General features: G+C 44.1%; 1 protein-coding gene across 1 annotated transcript in view; it reads right to left on the reverse strand.

The window, feature by feature from the left end:
- Positions 1-24489, reverse strand: part of dnah3 (dynein axonemal heavy chain 3) — a 287745-nt gene that overhangs the window by 177883 nt on the left and 85373 nt on the right. The window contains exons 16-17 of the mRNA XM_051933798.1: positions 8832-8985; positions 3856-4000 (exon numbers count right to left, since the gene is read on the reverse strand). Of these exons, the coding sequence (XP_051789758.1) occupies positions 3856-4000; positions 8832-8985 (299 nt within the window). The remainder of the gene's footprint in view (positions 1-3855; positions 4001-8831; positions 8986-24489) is intronic.

The raw sequence follows: 24489 nt of genomic DNA on the forward strand, positions 1-24489 counted from the left end.
TTCAAGTCAAAGTTATTTCTAGGCAAACATGCTATATATGCATTTGCCACGGAAAACTGTGTTCTAAAATGAAGTGCTTTCTTCGTCTTCTCCTTTTGGATGCCACAGCAGATCATCTCTTTCCATATCTTCTTGTCCTTTACATATTGTTCTGTCACACCCATCACCTTCATGTCTCTTCTCACCACATCCATAAACCTTCTCTTAGGCCTTACTCTTCTCCTCTTGCCTGGCAGCTCTATCCTTAGCACCCTTCTCCTAATATACCCAGCATCTCTCATCTGGACATGTCTAAACCAATGCAATCTCGCCTCTCTGACCAACCTGAGCTGACCCTCTAATGTCCTCATTTCTAGTCCTGTCCATCCTCGTCACACCCAGTGAAAATCTTCACATCTTTAACTCTGTCACCTCCAGCTCTGTCTCCTGTGCCACCGTCTCCAACCCATAAAACGTAGCTGGTCTCACTACCGTCCTGTAGACCTTCCCTTTCACTCTTGCTGATATCCATCTGTCATAAATCACTCCTGACACTCTTCTCCATCCACTCCACCCTGCCTGCACTCTCTTTTTCACCTCTCTTTCACAACTCCCATTACTCTATACTGTTGATCCCAAGTATTTAAACTCATCCACCATCGCCAACTTTACTCCTTGCATCCTCACCATTCCACTGACATCCCTCTCATTCACACACATGTATTCTGTCTTGCTGGTCCTACTGACCTTCACTCCTCTCCTCTCTAGAGCAGATCTCCACCTCTCCAGGGTCTCCTCAACCTGCTCCCTACTATCACTACGGATAACAATGTCATCAGCAAACATCATAGTCCACCGTAGTCCTGCCTAATTTCATCTGTCAACCTGTCCACCACCATTGCAGATAAGAAAGGGCTCAGAGCCGATCCCTGATGTAATCCCACCTCCGTCACTCCTACCGCAGACCTCACCACTGTCACACTCCCCTCGTACATATCCTGTACAACTCTTACGTACTTCTCTGCCACTCTCGACTTCCTCATCCAATACCACAGCTCCTCTCGAGGCCCCCTGTCATTTGCTTTCTTCAGGTCCACAAAGGCGCAATGCAACTCCTTCTGGCCTTCTCTAAACTTCTCCATCAACATCCTCAGAGCAAACATCACATCTGTGGTGCTCTTTCCTGGCATGAAACCATCCTGCTGCTCACTAATCATCACCTCACTTCTTAACTGAGCTTCCACTACTCTTTCCCATAACTTCATGCTGTGGCTCATCAATTTTATCTCCCTGTAGTTACTGCAGTCCTGCACATCCCTCTTATTCTTAAATATCGGCCCACCAGTACACTTCTTCTCCACTCCTCAGGCATCCTCTCACTTTTCAAGATTCCATTAAACAATCTAGTTAAAAATGAAGTCCTTTCTATTCATTAAAAAAACCATGTTGCCCGTGCTGACACTTTACATCGTAGGCCATGGAGAAAAAGCTTAAAAACTTACCGAAAACATTTTTCAAACCAAGACAGTTGTCAAGTATTGATCCATGTCTTGAGATTTCAAATACATTGTAAAACAGGTTACACAAGTTATTTTTGGGCAAAAAAGAAAACACAACAATTGTCACACACGTGCGCTTAGGAGACAGTTTATACTGTGAATCATTTTTGTTTTTGAGCCTGTAATTCACAGGGTGTCAAACTCCAGGCCTGGAGGGCCACAGTGGCTGCAGGTTTTCATTCTAACCCTTTTCTTAATCAGTGAGTAGTTTGCACTGCTAATTAACTCCTTTTCCCTTCATTTTAAGGATTCAGTCCTCTGAATTGATTTTTCTCTTCATTAAGTGATAGCCTAACAGAAATGAGATGTAAAACGAGCCAACAGTTGACCACCTAAATTGGTGCTTCAAACTCTAACCATTTTTTTTTTTAATGAGAAGACGATTCTTGCCTTTAATTTAACTCGTTATTTAATTCCATGGCCTGTTGCAGCTCTCATTCTGCCCCAGCAGACATTTCCAAACGGTTGATTTTCTGTCAAGTGAATTAAAATGAAGGCAAAAGAAGTTAATTAGCAGCCAAAACAGGTCACTAATGAAGAAGATGGTTAGAATGAAAACCTGCAGCCACTGTGGCCCTCCAGGACTGGAGTTTGACACCCTGTGAATTACAGGCTCAAAAACAAAAATGATTCACAGTCGAGCCAAGGGGTGGCGCTGTCCAGTGATACTCTGTCCTCTTTTCACTCTGCACACCCTCAACAGAACCCGCCTCCTAATGACATCACTTCCACCAACCAAGACCCCGCCTCCTGATGACCTCATTTCCGATGCCGGTTTCACCAGCTCCCTCCTCTTCCTGTCTCCAACATATATATCCACCATTTTACCTGCCCATGTCAGTTCCGTTTTGAACTCATTGCCAGTAAAGACGTTACTTTATTATATTGCCATTTTTTTTTTTTTTTTTTTTTAAGTATATGAGGTACAAATTCCCCAAACCTTTATAGTCCTCCCTCTCTGTGTTACGCAATATTATAAGAGTCAGCCATTTTAGAAGAAGACCAGCTATGCGCGACACCTCAGCACTTAGTCTTCCTACATAACAGCCATTCACTTGACCGGGTGTCAAGCACTGATGGGTGCCTTCCGTGTTTTTTCGACATGTGTGACAACAAATGGGATCCAGAAATAATCGTTTTATCGCATATTCCTGCTACTGTTTTTCTCGTGGTAAAGATGTGTTTTTAATTCGCTTGAGTGAGTTCTCACAAAAAATACAGAAGTAAAAAAGCAAAACCAACCACCTGGCATGAGCAGTTTACTAAAACATAACTAATATGATCATTGTAATTTGTTACTAACCCTCACCTATTCTGTTTCTGCCAAGTTGTTTTGCCTGCCTAAGGTCTCTGATGAAGGATCACAGGAATCGTCAGGTAGAGGGGTCCTTTCATTGGATTGGCTGGCCCAGCGCTGACTCAGCTGTGGAATGGCCAATAGGGGAAGGCAGCTTGATGGCCGAGATCGCCAGGACTCTGAACAAATCCGAATCGCATTACGTGATATCATCTACTGTTAAATTCTGCTCTGTATTTGTAATATTTCTATTATATTGAGGATTACTTGTGTTCTGTTCTGTGTATTGTATTGTATTGTATTGTACCCCTTTCTTTTTTGACACCTGGATAGTTTTTTTTCCCTGTCTTTTTAGAGAGTCGAGGCTGGGGGGCTGTCAAGAGGCAGGGCCTGTTAAAAACCCATTGCGGCACTCCTTGTGTGATTTTGGGCTGCACAAAAATAAATTGTATTGTGTTGTATTTACTGTGATTTGGTCTTTCGAGAGGAAACTGCGTCCCAGTCGGGTGAAAGGTTGTTGTGTAGGAAGACGAAGTGCTGAGCTATCGTGCACGGCTGGTCTTCTTTTAAAATGGCTGAATCTCAACTTTTGAACCCACTGTAGCTGATTTTGACATTTCTTCCTATGCCCCCTTAAGGAAAGAACCTAAAAGTTTCGTTGGTAGCCTTCACGTCAGGTGTATCTGATAACACAATAAAACACCTACTGTAGAGATTTTCAAAGGCCTCTTAATGCATACCGCGACACAGACTCTGTTCAGGTGGTCTTCACCTGTTGCATCCTGCTTTAGGTAGCCTTTTATACATTAAAGATTTCTGTTCTGTAGACGTCTTAGGAAACGTTTCAAAGCCCAAAGAGCCAATTCCATATTCAAAGAACCCTCCCCAGCATGAAACGGTTCAACGGTTTGGAGAGGCACCACATACCACCAAAAGAAAAAGTGCCACTAAAGACCCACCATTTTTAAAGCTGTAGTTTATGCCCACCCATTATCTACTGGTACAGAAGTAACGACTGACCATTAAGCCACATCTCGGATTTGCTTTGGAAGTTGTAGGCAGTCATCCAGAGCTGGTCAAAAGGCTGTTTATTGGTCATTATCGTCTGAAGTAGTGGAAACTGGCTCTGCTCCCTTTCCAGCAGACTTTCCTCCTTGTTGATGGCCTAAAGATCACAGAAAAAAAATGCATTAGGTCCTTCACTGGCATTAGTCTGTAATTTATTCTGCATGAATAAGAGAGTTTGGATTAGCAAGCTAAATGTTGCTTTTAGAGGGGCACTCATGTCTCGGCTCCATACAGAAGGGAAGGCATAAAGGGAGATGCGCTCCAGTTGGCGGAGAAGTCCCGGCTGACAAAAGATGGCCTGATTGTAAAGCCTCCATTAGTAATAACAGAGGTGAGTCTGCCTGAAGGCTTTCAGGCCAACAGCGAGTGACATCAAACGCCTGGCACCGGTAATCAGCAGTGTGCCAGCTCCCTGTCTCCATCGGCAACATTCCTTTATTTGATTCACTCGCTCGTTGTGTGTGTCCCACTGGGCTCTCATTTCTTGGACTTGTCACACTTCCAGCTTCTTTTTCCTTCTCTAGAAAAGTATATCCTTAAACTTGATGATTTGCATATATTCAAAGAATGTACGCTAGTATAGTAAGGGTTAAACCATAAAAAGCCACTGCCTGCATATTTGATTAATTTTCTCTTTACAGCTGCAAACCACCAATACAGTCATATGAAAAAGTTTGGGACCCCTCTTAATTCTTTGGATTTTTGTTTCTCATTGGCTGAACTTCCTTCTAACATCTGACATGCCTTACGGAGACAGTAGGATTTCAGCAGTGACGTTACGTTTATTGGATTAACAGAAAATATGCATCATAACAAAATTAGACAGGTGCATAAATGTGGGCACTCCAACAGAGATATGACATCAATACTTAGTTGAGCCTCCTTTTGGCCTCTCGATGCTGTTCTCCTATAGCCTCTGATGAGTGTCTGGATTCTGGATGGAGGTCTTGTTGACCATTCTTCATACAAAATCTCTCTAGTTCAGTTCAATTTGATGGACAGCCTGCTTCAAGTCATCCCATAGATTTTCGATGATCTTCAAGTCAGGGGACTGTGACGACCATTCCAGATCATTGTACTTCTCCCTCTGCATGAATGCCTTTGTAGATTTCCAGCTGTGTTTTGGGTCATTGTCTTGTTGGAATATCCAACCCCTGCGTAACTTCAACTTTGTGACTGATGCTTGAACATTATCCAGAAGAATTTGTTGATATTTGGTTGAATTCATCCGACCCTCAACTTTAACAAGGGCCCCAGTCCCTGAACTAGCCACACAGCCCCACAGCATGATGGAACCTCCACCAAATTTGACAGGAGGTAGCAGGTGTTTTTCTTGGAATGCGGTGTTCTTCTTCCGCCATGCAAAGTGCTTTTTGTTCTGACCAGATAACTCCAGTTTTGTCTCATCAGTCCAAAGCACTTTGTTCCAAAATGAATCTGGCTTGTCTAAATGAGCATTTGCATACAACAAGCGGCTCTGTTTGTGGCGTGAGTGCAGAAAGGGCTTCTTTCTCATCACCCTGCCATACAGATGTGCGCTGAAGTGTAGAACGATGTACAGATACAACATCTGCAGCAAGATGTTCTTGCAGGTCTTTGGAGGTGATCTGTGGGTTGTCTGTCACCATTCTCACAATCCTGCTCATATGCCACTCCTGGGTTTTTCTTGGCCTGCCAGACCTGCTGGGTTTAACAGCAACTGTGCCTGTGGCCTTCCATTTCCTGATTCCATTCCTTACAGTTAAAACTGACAGTTTAAAATCTCTGAGATGGCTTTTTGTAGCCTTCCCCTAAACCAGGAGACTCAACAATCTTTGTTTTCAGATCTTTGGAGAGTTGCTTTGAGGATCCCATGCTGTCACTCTTCAGAGGAGAGTCAAAGGGAAGGAAGCCCAACTTGCGATTGACCACCTTAAATACCTTTATATCTCCTGATTGGACACACCTGTCTATGAAGTTCAAGGCGTAACGAGCTCATCACACCAAGTAATCAGCATTGAGCAGTGACAGGCATTCAAATCAGCACAATGACAAGGGGACCCACATTTGTGCACAGCCAGTTTTTTCACATTTGATTTAATTTCATACAACTAAATACTGCGTCACTAAAAATCTTTGTTCAGAAAACACCGCAGTACTCAGATGTTCCTAGGAAATGAAAGACATACCACTGTTATCTTTTTTATTGAAAGGAGAGTCAATTATTATGCACTTTTATTATAAAGCGCTTTGAGTAGTGAGAAAAGTGCTATATAAATGCCAAGCATTATGCATTCTGAGAGGGGTTCCCAAACTTTTTCATATGACTGTATCCTGCTGCTAAGCTTAAAAACTTTAGTCAAGGATACTGGGTACTCTGAGAGGGCTAAACAGGCCATTGTTTTAGAAATGTAGCTGCTGTAATAGACGGCCGGGACGCCCATAGAATGGAAGGAGATGGCAGATGGGAGATGACGTGAGATGGCAGCTTCCCTGCAGTGTAACGGTGCCTCAGATTCCCACAGGGCACCATGGGACATGTCGTTTTATACCACAGCCCTGCTGGGTACCGTGGGTGCCGCCAGGGGATGCTGCAAGAGAAGAAGAAAGCCACGAGGACGGAAACCCCAAGTACTTCCGGGCTGATTAAAGAACTGGGATTCTCCATCTGTTTTGGATCATGGCATGGGTGACATCTCTCTGGACATCACAAGGCATGCTGGGCTCATACAGGGCCAGTTATAATATCAGGCACATACTTGAAGAAAATCAGCACAATAGAAGAATTAGGACGAGAATAACAATGACTAAAATGACATTTGGATGAAATTTGAAGGTCTCTAAGGTCCTGCTGTCCACCTCCCTACTTTGTCACTTGTTCTGAGTGTCTGCCCTTCTGTCCTGGAGCCTCATTTATAAACCATTGTGTTAATTCGAGAATGAAAATATGTGCACTCAAAAAAAAAAATCTGAATTTTAAAGCCTGCCGTATGCACATTTCCATGCAGCTTACCCTTTACAGATCACAGCCACCTTGTAAATCTGCATTTGTGAAAACGTCTCGATGCTAATCAGCCTCATGCATATGCAATCACAATGCTGCAGATGTTCATTGGCTGGTAGAGCTGCCTTCTCCCGTCTCCTGCATCCAAGACCATCTGCTGGCGCTCTGCAACTGAGCAGCAATAATAGTGCCTCTCCTCTGCATTCGTTGGGGGGCCCGGGGGGGTAAACGTTAACATTTAACATTATACAAAGTTATTGTCTGTTTTTTACCTGCATTATTATCAATCTTTAATTTAATATTGTTTATTGTATCAGTATGCTGCTGCTGGAGAATATGAATTTCCCCTTGGGATTAATAAAGTATCTATCTGTCTATCTATCTATCTATCTAATACCTGGTCCAGGAAAGGTGTAAGGTGCCAGCTTCTGAGTGGGTAGCCGTGAATACCTGGTGCAGGAAAGGTGTAAGGTGCCAGTGTCTGAGCGGGTAGCCATGAAAACCTGGTCCAGGAAAAGTGTAAAGTGCCAGTGTCAGAGTGGGTAGCCACTAATACCTGGTCCAGGAAAGGTGTAAGGTGCCAGCATCAGAGTGGGTAGCCATGAAAACCTGGTCCAGGAAAGGTGTAAGGTGCCAGTGTCTGAGCGGGTAGCCGTGAAAAACTGGTCCAGGAAAGATGTAAGGTGCCAGCGTCAGAGTGGGTAGCCATGAAAACCTGGTCCAGGAAAGGTGTAAGGTGCCAGTGTCTGAGCGGGTAGCCGTGAAAAACTGGTCCAGGAAAGATGTAAGGTGCCAGCGTCAGAGTGGGTAGCCATGAAAACCTGGTCCAGGAAAGGTGTAAGGTGCCAGTGACTGAGTGGGTAGCCTCTAATACCTGGTCCAGTAAAGGTGTAAGGTGCCAGCATCTGAGTGGGTAGCCGCGAATACCTGGTCCAGGAAAGGTGTAAGGTACATGAAATGATAGGATTGCTGGTACAATGAATAAATAGTTCAGGTCAGGTCAGTTACCTTACTAGAAAGCTAGAAATCACGTACAGCACCGTCACGTCTGCCAAAGCCAGTTGGCCTCAAAATAAATGAATCACAAGTTGACCCTGGCCACCAAGATGTGATGTTTGCCAGTCTCATCTTGGCATTGCGTATGACTTGTGTGTTAATGGAATGTAACAGTTTATCGCTAGATGCCCTTATTGCAGTAGGAGTGCAGACAAGTGATCTGATTACGTTAGGAGGACCGCTGACAAAAGTATGTTATGTTTTAGGTACGCACACTCATAACTCATACGATTTTCAAAGTGGATGTAGTGCCTCCTCAGTCAGCTAATGGCTTCAAGCACAGAGGGCACGACGGAGTGAAGTTTGACCAAGATATTCCTAACCCGTCGGCCAGCGCCCTGAGAAGTGACAACAGGCAGCCGACATCATTAAAACTGACCATAAAATACGCAGTAAACTTTTCAGGTGGAATATGTTTGTCTCGTTAATGCACATTGTAACAGCAGCTCAGTGATATGAATTATTATATAAGTAGACAAAGAGCCCGTTTCGACAACGTAAGATGAATCGGGCACGAGTGGAATAGTAATAAGTATAAGCACCACAAACCTGATATAGGTGTATTGAATCAATGTGTAATTAGGCCTCGAGCTGTAGTCGAAATCACCTTTCAGGCCTCTAGAGCTTTAATCGAAGTCGCCTTTCTCTTTGAATTTTCACGGCCGTAAATCCGCCGCCTGCCGTGATGTCGGTCTCGTAAGGTTTTTCGGACAGCTGCGCAGAAGGCGACTGCGCATTCGGCTTCGGACGGACGTGAGTGAGTGAGTGAGTGAGGAGGCTGGCGAATTATATATAAGATAATTCTACTTTTGTGATATGAAACAAATAGCAGAATGGAAGTGTGCTGCTGCCCTCATCTCCCCCCCCCCCCCACTCCACTGACTGGTACCTGTAGCTCATCCATTGCAGTATCCAGATTGGTGCTCAGGTCATTCAGCTTCTCCACGTTGTTCTTCATCTCCTCAATGCTCATCACCTCCCGTTTCTTGAACGCCTCCAACTCTTTATTGTAAAGGTGCAGTTTTTTCTCATATTCGGAAATCCTAACGTTGAGATAGAAATAAGAAAGCAAGACTTGTAATTTGTTGAGCACGTAATCATCTGCCAAGTAACACTTTCTGACATGCGCCGCCTGCTGTCACATTCAATTCAAGTCTCATGAAGGAGCTACATGGTCTATTCTTCCATATCAATATACATAAAATCGTAATACCTTCTTGTCTGTCTTTGGAATTTTCGGAATTGCTTGATGTTATTTATTTATCTTGCGCGCTATGAACCTCACTTTCAATGCTCAGATCACATCTCGTCTGTTCAGGGTGTCATAAGAACAACCCAAAGACATCAAAAAGGTTTGGGGCAACCACACGGATTTTATGCCCTGGCTGCAAATGGGTCATTTTGTGAGAGATCCATCATCATCTAAACTAAACTGATAATTACCTGATTGTTTAACATCAATCAATCAATTCTTCTTCTCACATCCATACACCATTTTAATATTCATTTGGTGTCCCTTGGTGGGCGAATCAGAAATCCCTCACATTTCCTACACTGCATGTGCTTTCCATTGCTGGCTTCCAGGTGAGCTTGACTGCTGGCCTGTTATTTCTCATATGAAAACTATTGAAGAAAGGGTGGGTTGGGGGGGGGGGGGGGTTATTTTTTCACACACAGCTCAATAAAACTTTCAGATAACTGGTATGCCATTTACAGAAATTGGCTGTGACAGTATTGGCCACACGAGACTCCGAGAATCGATAACTACAAATTCTAAATTTCTTCCCATCATAAGCCCACGGAAGTACAAAATGGATTGATGACACTCTTTGGTGTACACAAGACTCATCAATAATACTTAGAGATGAATAACGCCAATCCCAGAAGACGAGTTCCGCTCCAAGCGAGCTGCCATTCATCACAAGGAAAGCATTGTAAAGCGATTTCAGATGCCACACTTTGGGAAAGCCTTGATGATATCAAATGCTGAAAAAATGAGAACATCAGAACACTCTGGACGTGAACAGGCCATTCAGCCCAACAAAGCTCGCCAGTCCTATCCACTTATTTCTTCCAAAAAAACATCAAGTCGAGTTTTGAAAGTCCCCAACATCTTACTGTCTACCACACCACTTGGTTGCTTATTCCAAGTGTCTATCGTTCTTTCTGTAAAGAAAAACTTCCTAATGTTTGTGTGAAATTTCCCCTTAACAAGATTCCAGCTGTGTCCCCGTGTTCTTGATGAACTCGTTTTAAAGTCACCGTCTCCATCCACTGGACTAATTCCCTTCATGATTTTAAACACTTCAGTCAGATCTCCTCTTATTCTTCTTTCTTTTTAAACTGTAAAGGCTCAGCTCTTTGAATCTTTCCTCGTAACTCATCCCCTGTAGTCGCTCTTCTCTGGACCTTCTCTTGTGCGGTTATGTCCTTTTTGTAGCCTGGAGACCAAAACAGCACCCAGGACTCCAGATGGGGCCTTACCAGTGCATTATAAAGGTTGAGCAGAACCTCCTTGGACTTGTACTCCACACATCAAGGCGCTATATAACCTGACAAAATGGTGGACAAACCGCACCATGCGGATTCAGACTGTGTTTTTGGTTCACCAAGTGGTGTTTGTTCAATCCACCAGCCCCTCTAAGGGCTCGTTTATACTTTACGCTCAGAACGCGTACGCGCCCGCATCATGGCTGCCACGCATTCCCAGCATTCATTTGACGCGTCCTCTGAGCAGGTCCTCAGAAATTAACGCGACGCGTGCATGAGTTGCAGTACCAGCAAAAAGTCTTGGGGGGGGGGGGGGGCGCAGTGTGATAAAAGTCGGGACGTGACGTCAGTCTCTGTTTACTATCTGCAGTACATGTGACAGAAAACCACTATGCGGATCCTACGGGATCGATGTGCGTTTCGATGTTTGATGTATGGTTTGATGTGGTGAAGCAAAATGCCGACATACAGATGCATTTGTGATGCTTTTATATTCAAGCGTCGCATATTCCCGATCGTAATGACACGATACGTTTTAAAGGTCTTACATACCATCTTCTGTGCCATCTTTTTTTGTTTTTTGCTACTTCACAACAGCAACAGAATGAACAGCGCTGTATTGGAGCCACAGAGAAAAAAAATTAAGGACACGGTGAAAACGTGTATTTTGTGATTAAAGTGGAAATTTTGGCTTTAATCTCAATGTCCAATTTAACCTCACAGTTTATCATTAAAGCAGACCATCGTAGATGTCACCCCAGTTTTTAATCGCTACGGCAAGCAGCAATAGATCACCACACAGAACACATTAAATGTGTGACATTCCAACTCTCTGCAAATTTAGAATCTTTAGATTTATACTTGATATCACTTTCATGATGAAATGCATTAATTCAGCGTTTCTCAACCTTTAAGTATTTGCGACCAGAGTTTTCATAAGTTTTAATCGCGCCCCCCTAACGTTTTTTTTGAAACCCTAATAAAATTTATTCCTATATTTTCTGCTGCCGATACACCGCCTCAAGCTTAAAATTTCCCTACAAATAACGAAATTACGCCACATACAGCAACATTTGTAACTTCAGTAACAAAAGTGCCCCACAGTTTGATAACTGCTGCATTAAAGTATGTATGTTACATTTTACAGATTAATCATTAATTTCGTTTAAATAATGAATACTGTTAATAATTACACACATGGGGGCGGAGCGGTAGTGCTGCTGTCTCGCAGGGAGTCACGTCGCTGGTGTTCCCTGCTGGGTTTCCACAGTGTGCTCCGTTATGCAGATTTGGTGACAAAAAAATGATAGATAGATACAGTAGATCGATAGATCGATGAATCAATAGATCGATAGATAGATACTTTATTAATCCCAAGGGGAAATTCCCATACTCCAGCAGCAGTATACTGATACAAAAAACAATATTAAATTAAAGAGTGATAACAATGCAGGTATAACAGACAATAACTTTGTATAATGTTAACGTTTACCCCCCCAGGTGGAATTGAAGAGTCACATAGTGTGATGGAGGAACGATCTTCTCAGTCTGTCAGAGGAGCAGGACGGTGACAGCAGTCTGTCACTGAAGCTGCTCCTCTGTCTGGAGATGATCCTATTCAGTGGATGCAGTGGATTCTCCATGATTGACAGGAGTCTGCTCAGCGCCCGTCGCTCTGCCACGGATGTCAGACTGTTCAGCTCCGTGCCTACAATAGAGCCTGCCTTCCTCACCAGTTTGTCCAAGCGTGAGGCGTCCCTCTTCTTTATGCTGCCTCCCCAGCACACCACTGTGTAGAAGAGGGCGCGCGCCACAACCGTCTGATAGAACATCTGCAGCATCTTATTGCAGATGTTGAAGGACGCCAGCCTTCTAAGAAAGTATAGTCGGCTCTGTCCTCTCTTCAACAGAACATCAGTATTGGCAGTCCAGTCCAGTTTATCATCCAGCTGCACTCCCAGGTACTTATAGGTTTGCACCCTTTGCACCATCTGTGCCACCCACCTGATAGGCACGCTGACTCACACTTTATGGCAATGCCCGACCTTTCTTGCACATATGTAACGGTTGTCACATATTTTTTGTGTGCTTTTAACTGTTTCTGCCGCTTGCTCCCTTTAGAGTTTATGTCCAAGGGCATAACTGTCTGTTGGGATATCTCTTTAAGGTGAGCAGGGGGCCAAACCTCGCCTGTGGGTCCTTGCCAAAACGCGCATTGGTGTGACGTAAGGGGAACTGACTTTAAAAGGCAAGAAGGTGCGTATTTTGAAAGGAGTGAGAAGAAAGATTGTTTAAGAAGGAGCTGGGAAGGTGAATGTAAACAAGAAGCTAGCGGTAAAGCAAATAAGACTCCGTAATAAGGACGGTTGGGTGCACGGAGAAGGAGTGTCGGCTAACCTAGAAGGATCTTCAGAGCACACGGCTCTACTTTGCTTTTATGGTGCGGGTGTCTGCCATGGATGGACGCTAACAACGAGACACCCGGGTGAGATGGACTTCATCTTTCAACAAAGGAATCATCGCCAGGCCGGTGAGATCGATTCTTTTACATATACAGTTGGGTCCATAAATATTTGGACAGAGACAACTTTTTATCTAATTTTGGTTCTCTACATTACCACAATGAATTTGAAATGAAACAACTCCGATACAGTTAAAGTGCAGACATTCAGTGAGGTGAACAAAACAATTGCATAAAAATGTGAGGCAACTAAAGCACTTTATGAACACAATCCCTTCATTTCAGGGGCTCAAAAGTAATTGGACAAATTAAATAACTGGAAATCAAATGTTCATTTCTAATACTTGGTTGAAAACCCTTTGCTGGCAATGACAGCCTGAAGTCTTGAACTCCTGGACGTCACCAGATGTTGCGTTTCCTCCTTTTTAATGCTCTGCCAGGCCTTTACTGCAGCGGCTTTCAGTTGCTGTTTGTTTGTGGGCCTTTCTGTCTGAAGTTTAGTCTTCAACAAGTGAAATGCCTGCTCAGTTGGGTTAAGATCAGGTGACTGACTTGGCCATTCAAGAATTTTCCACTTCTTTGCTTTAATAAACTCCTGGGTTGCTTTGGCTGTATGTTTTGGCTCATTGTCCATCTGTATCATGAATCAATTTGACTGCTGTATTTAGCTGGATTTGAGCAGACAGTATGTCTCTGAACACCTCAGAATTCATTCGGCTGCTTCTGTCCTGTGTCACATCATCAATAAACACGAGTGTCCCAGTGCCACTGGCAGCCATACACGCCCAAGCCATCACACTGCCTCCCTCCACCATGTTTTACAGATGATGTGCTATGCTTTGGATAATGAGCTGTTCCACGCCTTCTCCATACTTTTTTCTTGCCATCATTCTGGTAGAGGTTGATCGTGGTTTCATCTGTCCAAAGAATGTTTTTCCAGAACGGTGCTGGCATTTTTAGATGTTCTTGAGCAAAGTCCAATCTAGCCTTTCTATTCTTGAGGCTTATGAGTGGCTTGCACCTTGCAGTGCACCCTTTGTATTTACTTTCATGCAGTCTTCTCTTTATGGTAGACTCGGATATCAATACGCCCGCCTACCCCCTGGAGAGTGTTGTTCACTTGGTGGGCTGTTGTGAAGGGGTTTCTCTTCACCATGGAAATGATTCTGCGATCATCCACCACTGTTGTCTTCCGTGGATGTCCAGGTCTTTTTGCATTGCTGAGGTCACCAGTGCTTGCTTTCTTTCTCAGGATGTACCAAACTGTAGATTTTGCCACTCGTAATATTGTAGCAATTTCTCGGATGGGTTTAAGGATGGCTTCTTTCACCTGCATGGAGAGCTCCTTTGACCGCATGGTGTCTGTTCACAGCAAAATCTTCCACATGCAAGCACCACACCTCAAATCAACTCCGGGCCTTTTATCTGCTTAATTGATAAGGACATAACGACGGACTTGTCCACACCTGCCCATGAAATAGCCTTTGAGTCAATTGTCCAATTACTTTTGAACCCCTGAAATGAAGGGATTGTGTTCAAAAAATGCTTTAGTTGCCTCACATTTTTATGCAATCGTTTTATTCACCCCACTGAATTAAAGCTGAAAGTCTGCACTTCAACTGCATCGGAGTTGTTTCATTTACAATTCATTGTGGTCATGTACAGAACCAAAATTAGAAAAGTTGTATCTGTTCAAATATTTATGGACCGAACTGTGTATGTAAAAGAAGCGATCTCACCGGCCTGGCGACGATTCCTTTGTTGAAAGATGAAGTCTGTCTCACCCGGGTGTCTCGTCGTTAGCGTCCATCCATGGCCGACACCCACACCATAAAAGCAAAGTAAAGCCGTGTGCACTGAAGATCCTTCTAGGTTAGCTGACACTCCTTCTCCGTGCACCCAACAATATTTATGGACATAACTGTAGATACAGTATACAAGTCAGTGGAACATATCTGACTTGATAGCTGGATTCATTGCAGACTTCCCAGCTGTGTGAATAGAGACTTAAAACAAAGTTAATAAAAAAGAGACTGGGGAACGTGTGGGGAAAGGGTGTGTGTCTAATTTATATTTGTATATAGAGGTGCTGTATATATAGGGGTATGTACTGTGAATATATTTGTGCTGTCTGTAAATAGGGTATATTTCCGTTTCTTTTTCTTGCTGGTTTTGTTTCTTTCTTTTCTGTTTCGCCGTTTTCTGGGGGAGTATATTATAGAAGTGTGTAAGGGGGTGGCATGTTAATCAGAGGCATAGCTAGGGTTTTCAGCACCCGGGGACAACTGAAGATTTCGCGCCCCCTCATATTTGCCAAAATGCAATGGGGAACATCAATTCGGCGCCCCCTGGATGCTGTGCCCGGGGACAGATGTCCCCCCTTGCCCCCCTCTAGCTATGCCACTGATGTAAATTAGGGTTTGTATACTTGTTCTAGATTTGATAAGAGTTGGTTAAAGGGTGTTTATTGTTTGTTTGATTGATTTATAATATTCTACTCCAGCTGAGGACATCAAATTGGGGCTAAGGTTCTATCTGGTTCCGTTCCTAACAGAATTATTTTTGCTAAGAGTAGGAGATTTTTTTGTGTGTGCCGGGCTTCTCATCCAACTAAAGAGGAACTCGCTACACATACGCGCATAACTGGTCCTGTGTGTGTGTGTGTGTGTTAGCAGACCTTGCAATGGACCAGCACCCTAACCATTACAACTTGTGGCCATTGCTTTAGAAGACATGGCCAGCACAAATCTTCCTTAGTACTTAAGCGGTGGTCCCACAGCATTCCCATGAGCATCTCTGCTGCTCGTCAAAAACATTTGTGTGTGTGTGTGTTGTTTATAACACATCTGCGGTCAACAAGGACACAAAAAAAAAATAATGGAGCTGTGCGCAGAGTCCTCTGGGTGAGTGCAGTCGTCCCCATTGACGTCAACAGCCACCCTTTTGTCTGCACCCACGAATGTGAATCTGCATGAATCTGAAGCACCAATTGGCCCAGAAGCTCATTTCTATCAAGAAGGTATGTAAACCCAGAGCTGAGAGGGCGGGATACTGTCAGCTGGCTCATCTCCACATAATATTAATGAATGCTCCTGCGGTAATTACCTCGGAAATTATGGCAATTATTAGGTATTATCCTCCTTTGAATCTGCCTGAATGGACTCAAGACAGAATGACAACAAAATATGCAAGGACAGCTGGAGTGATCGGCAGATGGAGGAAACAAACATGAGTCCCAAAAACGTCCTTCAGATGTGCCTGCTTACCCACTGTTGTCAAGAAACCAGAACACTTGGCCCACTGTGAAAAGCTTGGCCTAAAAATCAAATTGGTTTGTGGAAAATACATACATATACACATATACATTGTGGCGGACGGCTAGGACCCATGCTCGGCCGGGACACCCCTCTGACACTGGATCCAGGGGAGCAGCCGTGGGATGCACACTACGTCCCCCGGAACACTTGGTGGCAGCCCCCGTGGGTTGCATAAGGACCACAATCATGGAACACTGGAGTTCATCCCTGTTGGGCTCTGTGGCCACCGCCAGGGGGAGTTGCACGGCCTCCTGAGCCCATAGGGGTGGGAGCGCAGCCACACCTGGGTGGGCTATAAAAGGAGCCTGCAGCTACTAATCAAGGCGCCAGAGTCGGGAGGAGGAGGACGAAGCTGCCTGCGAGGAGTGGAGGAAGAAAAGAGTCAAGTTTGCTTTTGCTTTTGTGCGATTTTGGGACTGTGTTGTGTCTGTGGGTACGAGGAAGTTGAAGAAAATAAATCTTTTTGTTTATTTTTACACGTGCCTCTGTGTCTATCTGTAGGGTCGGGCACTAATATAGCGCCTTTCACAACATATACACATATACAGTTAGGTCCATAAATATTTGGACAGAGACAACCTTTTTCTAATTTTGGTTCTGGACATTACCACAATGAATTTTAAATGAAACAACTCCGATGTAGTTGAAGTGCAGACTTTCAGCTTTAATTCAGTGGAGTGAACAAAATGATTGCATAAAAATGTGAGGCAACTAAAGCACTTTATGAACACAATCCCTTCATTCCAGGGCCTCAAAAGTAATTGGACAATTGACTCAAAGGCTATTTCATGGGCAGGTGTCGGCAAGTTCGTCGTTCTCTCATTATCAGTTAAGCAGATAAAAGGCCTGGAGTTGATTTGAGGTGTGGTGCTTGCATGTGGAAGATTTTGCTGTGAACAGACAACATGCGGTCAAAGGAGCTCTCCATGCAGGTGAAAGAAGCCATCCTTAAGCTGCGAAAACAGAAAAAACCCATCTGAGAAATTGCTACAATATTACGAGTGGCAAAATCTACAGTTTGGTCCATCCTGAGAAAGAAAGCAAGCACTGGTGAACTCAGCAACGCAAAAAGACCTGGACGTCCACGGAAGACAACAGTGGTGGATGATCGCAGAATCATTTCCATGGTGAAGAGAAACCCCTTCACAACAGCCAACCAAGTGAACAACACTCTCCAGGGGGTAGGCAGGCGTATCGATATCCAAGTCTACCATAAAGAGAAGACTGCATGAAAGTAAATCCAGAGGGTGCACTGCAAGGTACAAGCCACTCATAAGCCTCAAAAATAGAAAGGCTAGATTGGACTTTGCTCAAGAACATCTAAAAAAGCCAGCACAGTTCTGGAAAAACATTCTTTGGACAGATGAAACCAAGATCAACCTCTACCAGAATGATGGCAAGAAAAAAGTATGGAGAAGGCGTGGAACAGCTCATTATCCAAAGCATAGCACATCATCTGTAAAACACAGTGGAGGGAGGCAGTGTGATGGCTTGGGCGTGTATGGCTGCCAGTGGCACTGGGACACTCGTGTTTATTGATGAGGTGACACAGGACAGAAGCAGCTGAATGAATTCTGAGGTGTTCAGAGACATACTGTCTGCTCAAATCCATCTAAATACAGCAGTCAAATTGATTCATAATACAGATGGACAATGACCCAAAACATACAGCCAAAGCAACCCAGGAGTTTATTAAAGCAAAGAAGTGGAAAATTCTTGAATGGCCAAGTCAGTCACCTGATCTTAACCCAACTGAGCAGGCATTTCACTTGTTGAAGACTAAACTTCAGACAGAAAGGCCCACAAACAAACAGCAACTGATAGCCACTGCAGTAAAGGCCTGGCAGAGCATTAAAAAGGAGGAAACCCAACATCTGGCGACGTCCAGGAGTTCAAGACTTCAGGCTGTCATTGCCAGCAAAGGGTTTTCAACCAAGTATTAGAAATGAACATTTGATTTCCAGTTATTTAATTTGTCCAATTACTTTTGAGCCCCTGAAATGAAGGGATTGTGTTCATAAAGTGCTTTAGTTCCCATTTTTATGCAATCGTTTTGTTCACCCCACTGAATTAAAGCTGAAAGTCTGCACTTCAACTGCATCGGAGTTGTTTCATTTAAAATTCATTGTGGTAATGTACAGAACCAAAATGAGAAAAAAGTTGTCTCTGTCCAAATATTTATGGACCTAACTGTATATACATGCATATATACATACTAACAGAAGTACCTCCCCCGGGACACGAGAGGGCAGCCCCCTTGGTTTACATTGGGTCCACGATTTTGGAGCTCAGAAGCTTAACCCGCTGGGGGTTCATGGCCATCACCAGGGGGCACCTGGACAGCTCCAGAGTCTGGGCATGCAGCACTTCTGCCACACCCGGAAGTGTTGCCGGAGGTTAATTAAGAGACACCTGGAGTACTTCTGGGTGCACTATGAAGGAGGCCGCCTCACTCGATTCAAGAGCGAGAGTCGGGATGAGGAGGACGAAGCTTAGGAAGAAAGGAGTAGAGGCGGTGAAAGGAAAGACGGAGTATTGTGTCTGTCGGAGCACTGTGTTGTGTGCGGGACCTTATTGTGAGAAATAAACGTGTGTTGTTTTGGACATTCGGAGTCCGTGTCTGTCTGTGTCCAGGTCAGTCTTCTACAATACATATATACATACATACAGAAAAAAAGGAGAAAATAGAGAGAGAAATGTGTGTATTGTGCTTATTTACTTGCCTGTTTACTGTGGCTGTGGTGCTTGGGGAGCACTAATGGAGAAGAAAAGAATTAAAAATACTTCTTTGTGCTTTTAATCTGTGTCCTGCGCGTCTGTCTGTTGAGTTTAAAGGGGCAACAGTGACCCCCTAGCGTCCACAATATACACACATATATACATATATATATATATATATATATATACACACACATATATACATTATATATATATATATATATATATATATATATATATACACACACACACACACACACGCACACACATACAGTATATATACACACACACACACATATATATACACATATATACACACACACACACATATATATATACACATATATACACACACACATATATATATATTTTGTGGCGGGCCGCCGGGTCCCCTGCCTGGCCGGGATGCCCCTTCTGTTTATGTTCCGGGGGAGCAGCCATGGACTCCTCAGTACCTCCCCCGGGACACTTGGTGGCAGCCTCCCTGGTTGACGATGATGCCTCAGTTTCCCACAGGGTTGCGGAGAACTCCATCTCCCATGAAACCTGGGATGGCCACCAAGGGGCGTGGCAGAGATCGTTAAGCCCAACTGGTCTAATCATCGGCCCCACCCAGGAGTGCGATTAGTAACAGGTGAGCAAGCACCAGGAGCACTTCTGGGTGGGCCTTAAAAGGAACCAGCAACCACCACTCAGGGCCAAAATCAGGAGGAAGAGGACGAGGTTGCCTGAGAGGAGTGTTGGTGGTGCCAGAGGTATAGCGTGGTCTGTGACTAAAAGTGTTTTGGGGACTGTGTTGGGCCTGTGGGACACAGGGAAGACGTACCCCACGGCTGAAGAAAAATAAAAGATTTCTATTCCTTTGACACGTGCCTCTGTGTAAGTCTGTGCCGGGTAGGGCCCTATACAGCCCAATACCTCAATATATATATATATATATATATATATATATATATATATATATAAATATATTTTATCATCCTTCTCTAACTATTGTGTATTATTCTGCTTCTTACAATGACTGGGTACCCTGATATACTTGAAGTCTAAAATCCAGAGACAACCTCCTCCTACAACAGACAAATGTAAGTTAAATAAAGCAGAAGCCTTGCAGAATTATTGGATGAATTACCGACATTACCAAAGGCAAAACTGATAATTAATTAACATTTAAACTGACTGTCCTTGGGTGTTGTGGCGAGTGGCTGGTGGGGGGTGGTGGTACCCAGCCGGGACACCCAGGAGGACCGGAGGAGGGCTTATGCCTTCTCCAGACCACATGGGGGTGACCACCCCGGTGGGTTTGGGGACCACGGGAACAGAGTTTTGAAGCTCAACCCTATAGGGGCCCGTGGTCACTATGCCCGAAAGTGCTGGGGGAAGAAGACCAGGGACACCCGGAGTACTTCCGCCACACTGGGGAGTGCCACTGGAAGCTAATCGGGAGGCACCTGGAGCACATAACGGGTGGGTTTAACTCCCTCCATTTGATGGCTGAAGTCGGGAGGAGAAGAGAAAGAGGCCTGGACTTAGGGGGAGTTTGGGGGTTGTGTGTGCACCTGTGTAAATATTAATTTGTATAATAAACGTGTTGTGGGTGATTATATGATGTCTGCCTGTCTGTGTCTGGGCCAGCGTCCACAGTGTGTAAGTTAAGGTTTCTTTTTCCTCCAATATGATGTATGGCCTCTTCCTTTCCCTCCCGCCATGCCACTTCAAACATTGAGCTTACCTTTTTTGACAAATCTAATGAACATTCCGCGATATCAAAATGCATTTTCAGACATCTTATAATGGATTCTAAATAACAATTCCCCTATTTCTCGTAATCTTAAATGTATTTTCAGATAACTCGAGTGCTTTAAAATGCCATCCTGGTCACTTTTGGGAGTCTGAAATGCATTATAAGACACCAAGAATACATTTCTAAATTCTTTTAAATGCCTTACTGTTACATTTCCATGCTTTCAATAGGCCTACCTGACATTTTAAAACCTCCAGAGCTGCACTTCACCAACAGCGGGCACAGAGAACCTTCAAGCTCCTTCACTTTCTGGACACTTCACCGAGTCGTAGATTTCATTTCAAATGACTACATTTGCCGTTTTTGCTCATTAATCTACACTCAATATCCCATAATGACAAAGTGAACATGTGTCTTTCAGAAATGCTTGCAAACTTTTTAAAAGGTAAAAGCTGAAATCTCTCATTCCTAGAAGTACTCAGACCCTTTTCTACTGTGCTCAGGTGCCTCCTTGAGATCTTCCCAGAACTTGACTGGAGTCCATCTGTGGCAAAGTGAACTAACTGGCCACCTGTCCCTGTGTATAGAAGACCCCGCAGTTCACACTGCATGTCAGGACAAAAACCAAGTCATGAAATCCAAGGACCTCTCTGTAGACCACCAACATAAAATTGTGGTGAAGCACAGAGCAGGGCAAGGGGGTAAAGCCATTTGTAAATCTTTTACTGTTTTGAGGAGCACAGTGGCCTCAATAATCAGGACTGTTCCTAGAGGTGGCCATCTGTCCAAACTGAAATTGCTGGACAAGAAGGGCTCAGGTCAGGCAGAGGTGATCATCTAACAGAGCTTCACAAGTCCTCTGCTGAGATGGAAGAACCTGTTGAAAGGAAGACCATCTCGGCAGCACACCAAAAAAACAGGCATTTATGGGAGAGTCGCCACTCTTCAGTAAAAGGCATGTGACAGTTTAAAGGACACTGAGAGCGTGAGGAGAAAGGTTCTCTGGTCCAAGGAGACAAAAATTGAATTCTCCAGACAGAAATCCATGCATTATACCTAGCGAAGAGTGGGCACTGCTCATCACCTGCCTGATGCTAACCCTACAGTGAAACCTGGTGGTGACAACATCAGGCTATAGGAAGGCTTCTCAGCAGTAGGGACAGGGAGATTGGTTAGAATTGAGGGAAGGAGGAGTACCGTCAACCACAGAGGGGTCCTTGAAGGAGACCACAAACTGGGGCGACAGTTCACCTGCGGCATACAGAAAGGACAATACAGGCAGTCCCCGGGTTGCGTACGAGATCGGGACTGCAGGTTTGTACTTAAGTTGAATTTGTATGTAAGTCGGAACAGGTCCATTATTTTAACAAATGCTATTGTTGACCGACTGTAACCAAGTGCTCTGCCAATGAATGATGGAGTGTCACCTCTCTGACGTTTTTATTAATTCTACTTTATTTTCAATGGTGATGGTTTTTCTCTTCTTTACTGTATCACCAGCAGTTGCGTCAGATTTGTGTTTCAGAGACATTGTTGAAGGGTGAAGACAAAAGGTTAAGATGAGCTCTTCTGCACAGCTATCACAGCAGGAAGGCACCAGTTGCCAACACGTCTGATGTATAGGGTGGTCCAGATCTAATTATGCAATTTTCATTATGCTACTGTATAACTTATTCAGTTTATTACATAGAAAATCACCCGAAAAATCCCGGTCCATCAAGAAGTGAATTATGTGAATTTCCCATTGGGATTAATAAAGTATCTACTATCTATCTAAGAAGTGTGCGAACTGATGACATGAAGAATCGTCTTTGTGCCAAACTGGAATCGTCCCCGCATAAATTAAAGTCATCCAGACGATCTGGATCTGCATAATTAGATCTGGACCACCCTGTACTGACAAGAGACAACTTCCTGCTATTTGTGTAACAGTACAAGCATGATAGCTATTGAGAATGAGCAAAGTGTCATATCTTCAGTGTTGGCCCATGAAAAGATATCATAAAATATTTACAAAAATGTGAGGGGTGTACTCACTTTTGTGAGATACTGTATATACATATTATTTTACAAACGGTTTGCTTTATGATTATTTAGCAGTCGATTGGGGAAGTTTATTTGTAAGAAGTACGGCTTGTCGGGTCTAACGTTCCTCAGCTTTCCAGGCCACGGGTCTCAATGGTGTAGCTGCCATTCTGGGTGATTGGGTCGGCCGTTACATTTAAAAAGAAACCTACAACACAAATAAGTGTGCAGACCATGAAGGGCTCTGAAGATTTTCTCAATCCACGGTATCTCCAAATGATCTGGATGTTTTCAAGATATCTCAAAATGGTTGCAACCGAAGATACCTGAAAGGCATTTCCAGGTATCTCTAAATTATGAAATACCTTAAATGCTGTGGCGGATGGCTGGGACATTTGCCCAGGCTGGGAGGCCTGGAGAACAGAAGGACCGGGAGAGAGGTGCTATCTTCCCCGGGACGCAAGAGGGCAGCACCCTCTGGATTGTATCGGTGCTGCCACGGGAATGGAAGCTTGGAAGCTCAACCCTGTTGGGAGCTCGTGGCCACCGAGATCATTCCGGAGCCATAGACACCAGGAAGTGCTACAGGAAATTCATCAGGGTGCATCTGGAGCACATCTGGGTGCAACACAAAAGGAGCCACCTCACTCGATTCAAGGAGCCGGAATCGGGAGGCAGAGGACGGAGCTTGTGGAAAAGGAGTGGAGGCAGCAAAGGAAAAGAGAAGAAATGGAGAGAAAAGGATACGGATGGAGTTTTGGTGGCGAATTGTGCACAGTGTGTGCTGTAGACGCAAAGGAGAAATAAATGCGTGTGTTTTGGACTTGTCTGCGTGTCCTGGTGTCTGTCAGTGATCCAGGCTTCTTCCACAATGCATTTTGAGATGTTTTAAAGATACAGAAAAACACGTAGCATTGAAGGAATAGGACATTTTACTGCAAATGAGTTTCAAATTGCTTGAAATGATTTTGAGGTATTTTGTGTCAGATATTTTAAAATGTATATGTGAGGCCTCCTCATGTATGGTGGGTATCCTTAAAGGGTAAAGGAACATATTCTGAGGAATCCTTAAGTGGACTTTCAGAAAAGCTGACCTGCATTTTAAGACATCCTGACATGCGGTACAAAAAAGGTCGGAAACTCAGTTTGGCCTGCCTCAGTTTTGCTTTTTTACTCTGTTCAGAGTGTGGTCTGCAGGTAAAGGACTGGCACACGCCAGCTGGCACCACTGGGCGTTCACATTCACTCATTGGACTGCGCATGTAATGCTCTCAGGGGTGGTGCCAGTCAATCGATCATCTGTTTTCAGAGGTTGGCCAGGACCACTGGGAGCCAAAGGTGCATTTCTGCAGCAAGCCAGGAGACTAACTTGCACAGATGCCAGTCCATCACAAAAACCCCCTCACACACACACACACACATACGCGCCCCCTCACTTCCAGTGGGCCAAATTAGAGCTGTCAGTCAACCTAAGAGCATACTGGGAAAGGAAAGCAGAATCCAAGGAGGAATCCCACGTGAACACATGGAGCAGCTGTGAGCTCTGCACAGAGGGCATTCCATCTGGGAATCGCGCCCACTACGCCAAATCGCTGCCCATCAATCAATGTTTGCTTTACCTTTTTTAATAAAAGTTTTACTTTTAAAGAACAAGCTTTATAACATGACAATCAAATACGTATTAAGATTCAATCGAAAATACAACCATGTTATCGTCTTTTTATTTCATTTTAAAAGGCACAGTCATTAAATTAGAGGAGAGTTGGGCTAACAGACCTAAAAATAAATATTA

This window comes from Erpetoichthys calabaricus, chromosome 11, assembly GCF_900747795.2.
Source record: "Erpetoichthys calabaricus chromosome 11, fErpCal1.3, whole genome shotgun sequence".
NCBI classification, from domain to species: Eukaryota; Metazoa; Chordata; class Cladistia; order Polypteriformes; family Polypteridae; genus Erpetoichthys; species Erpetoichthys calabaricus.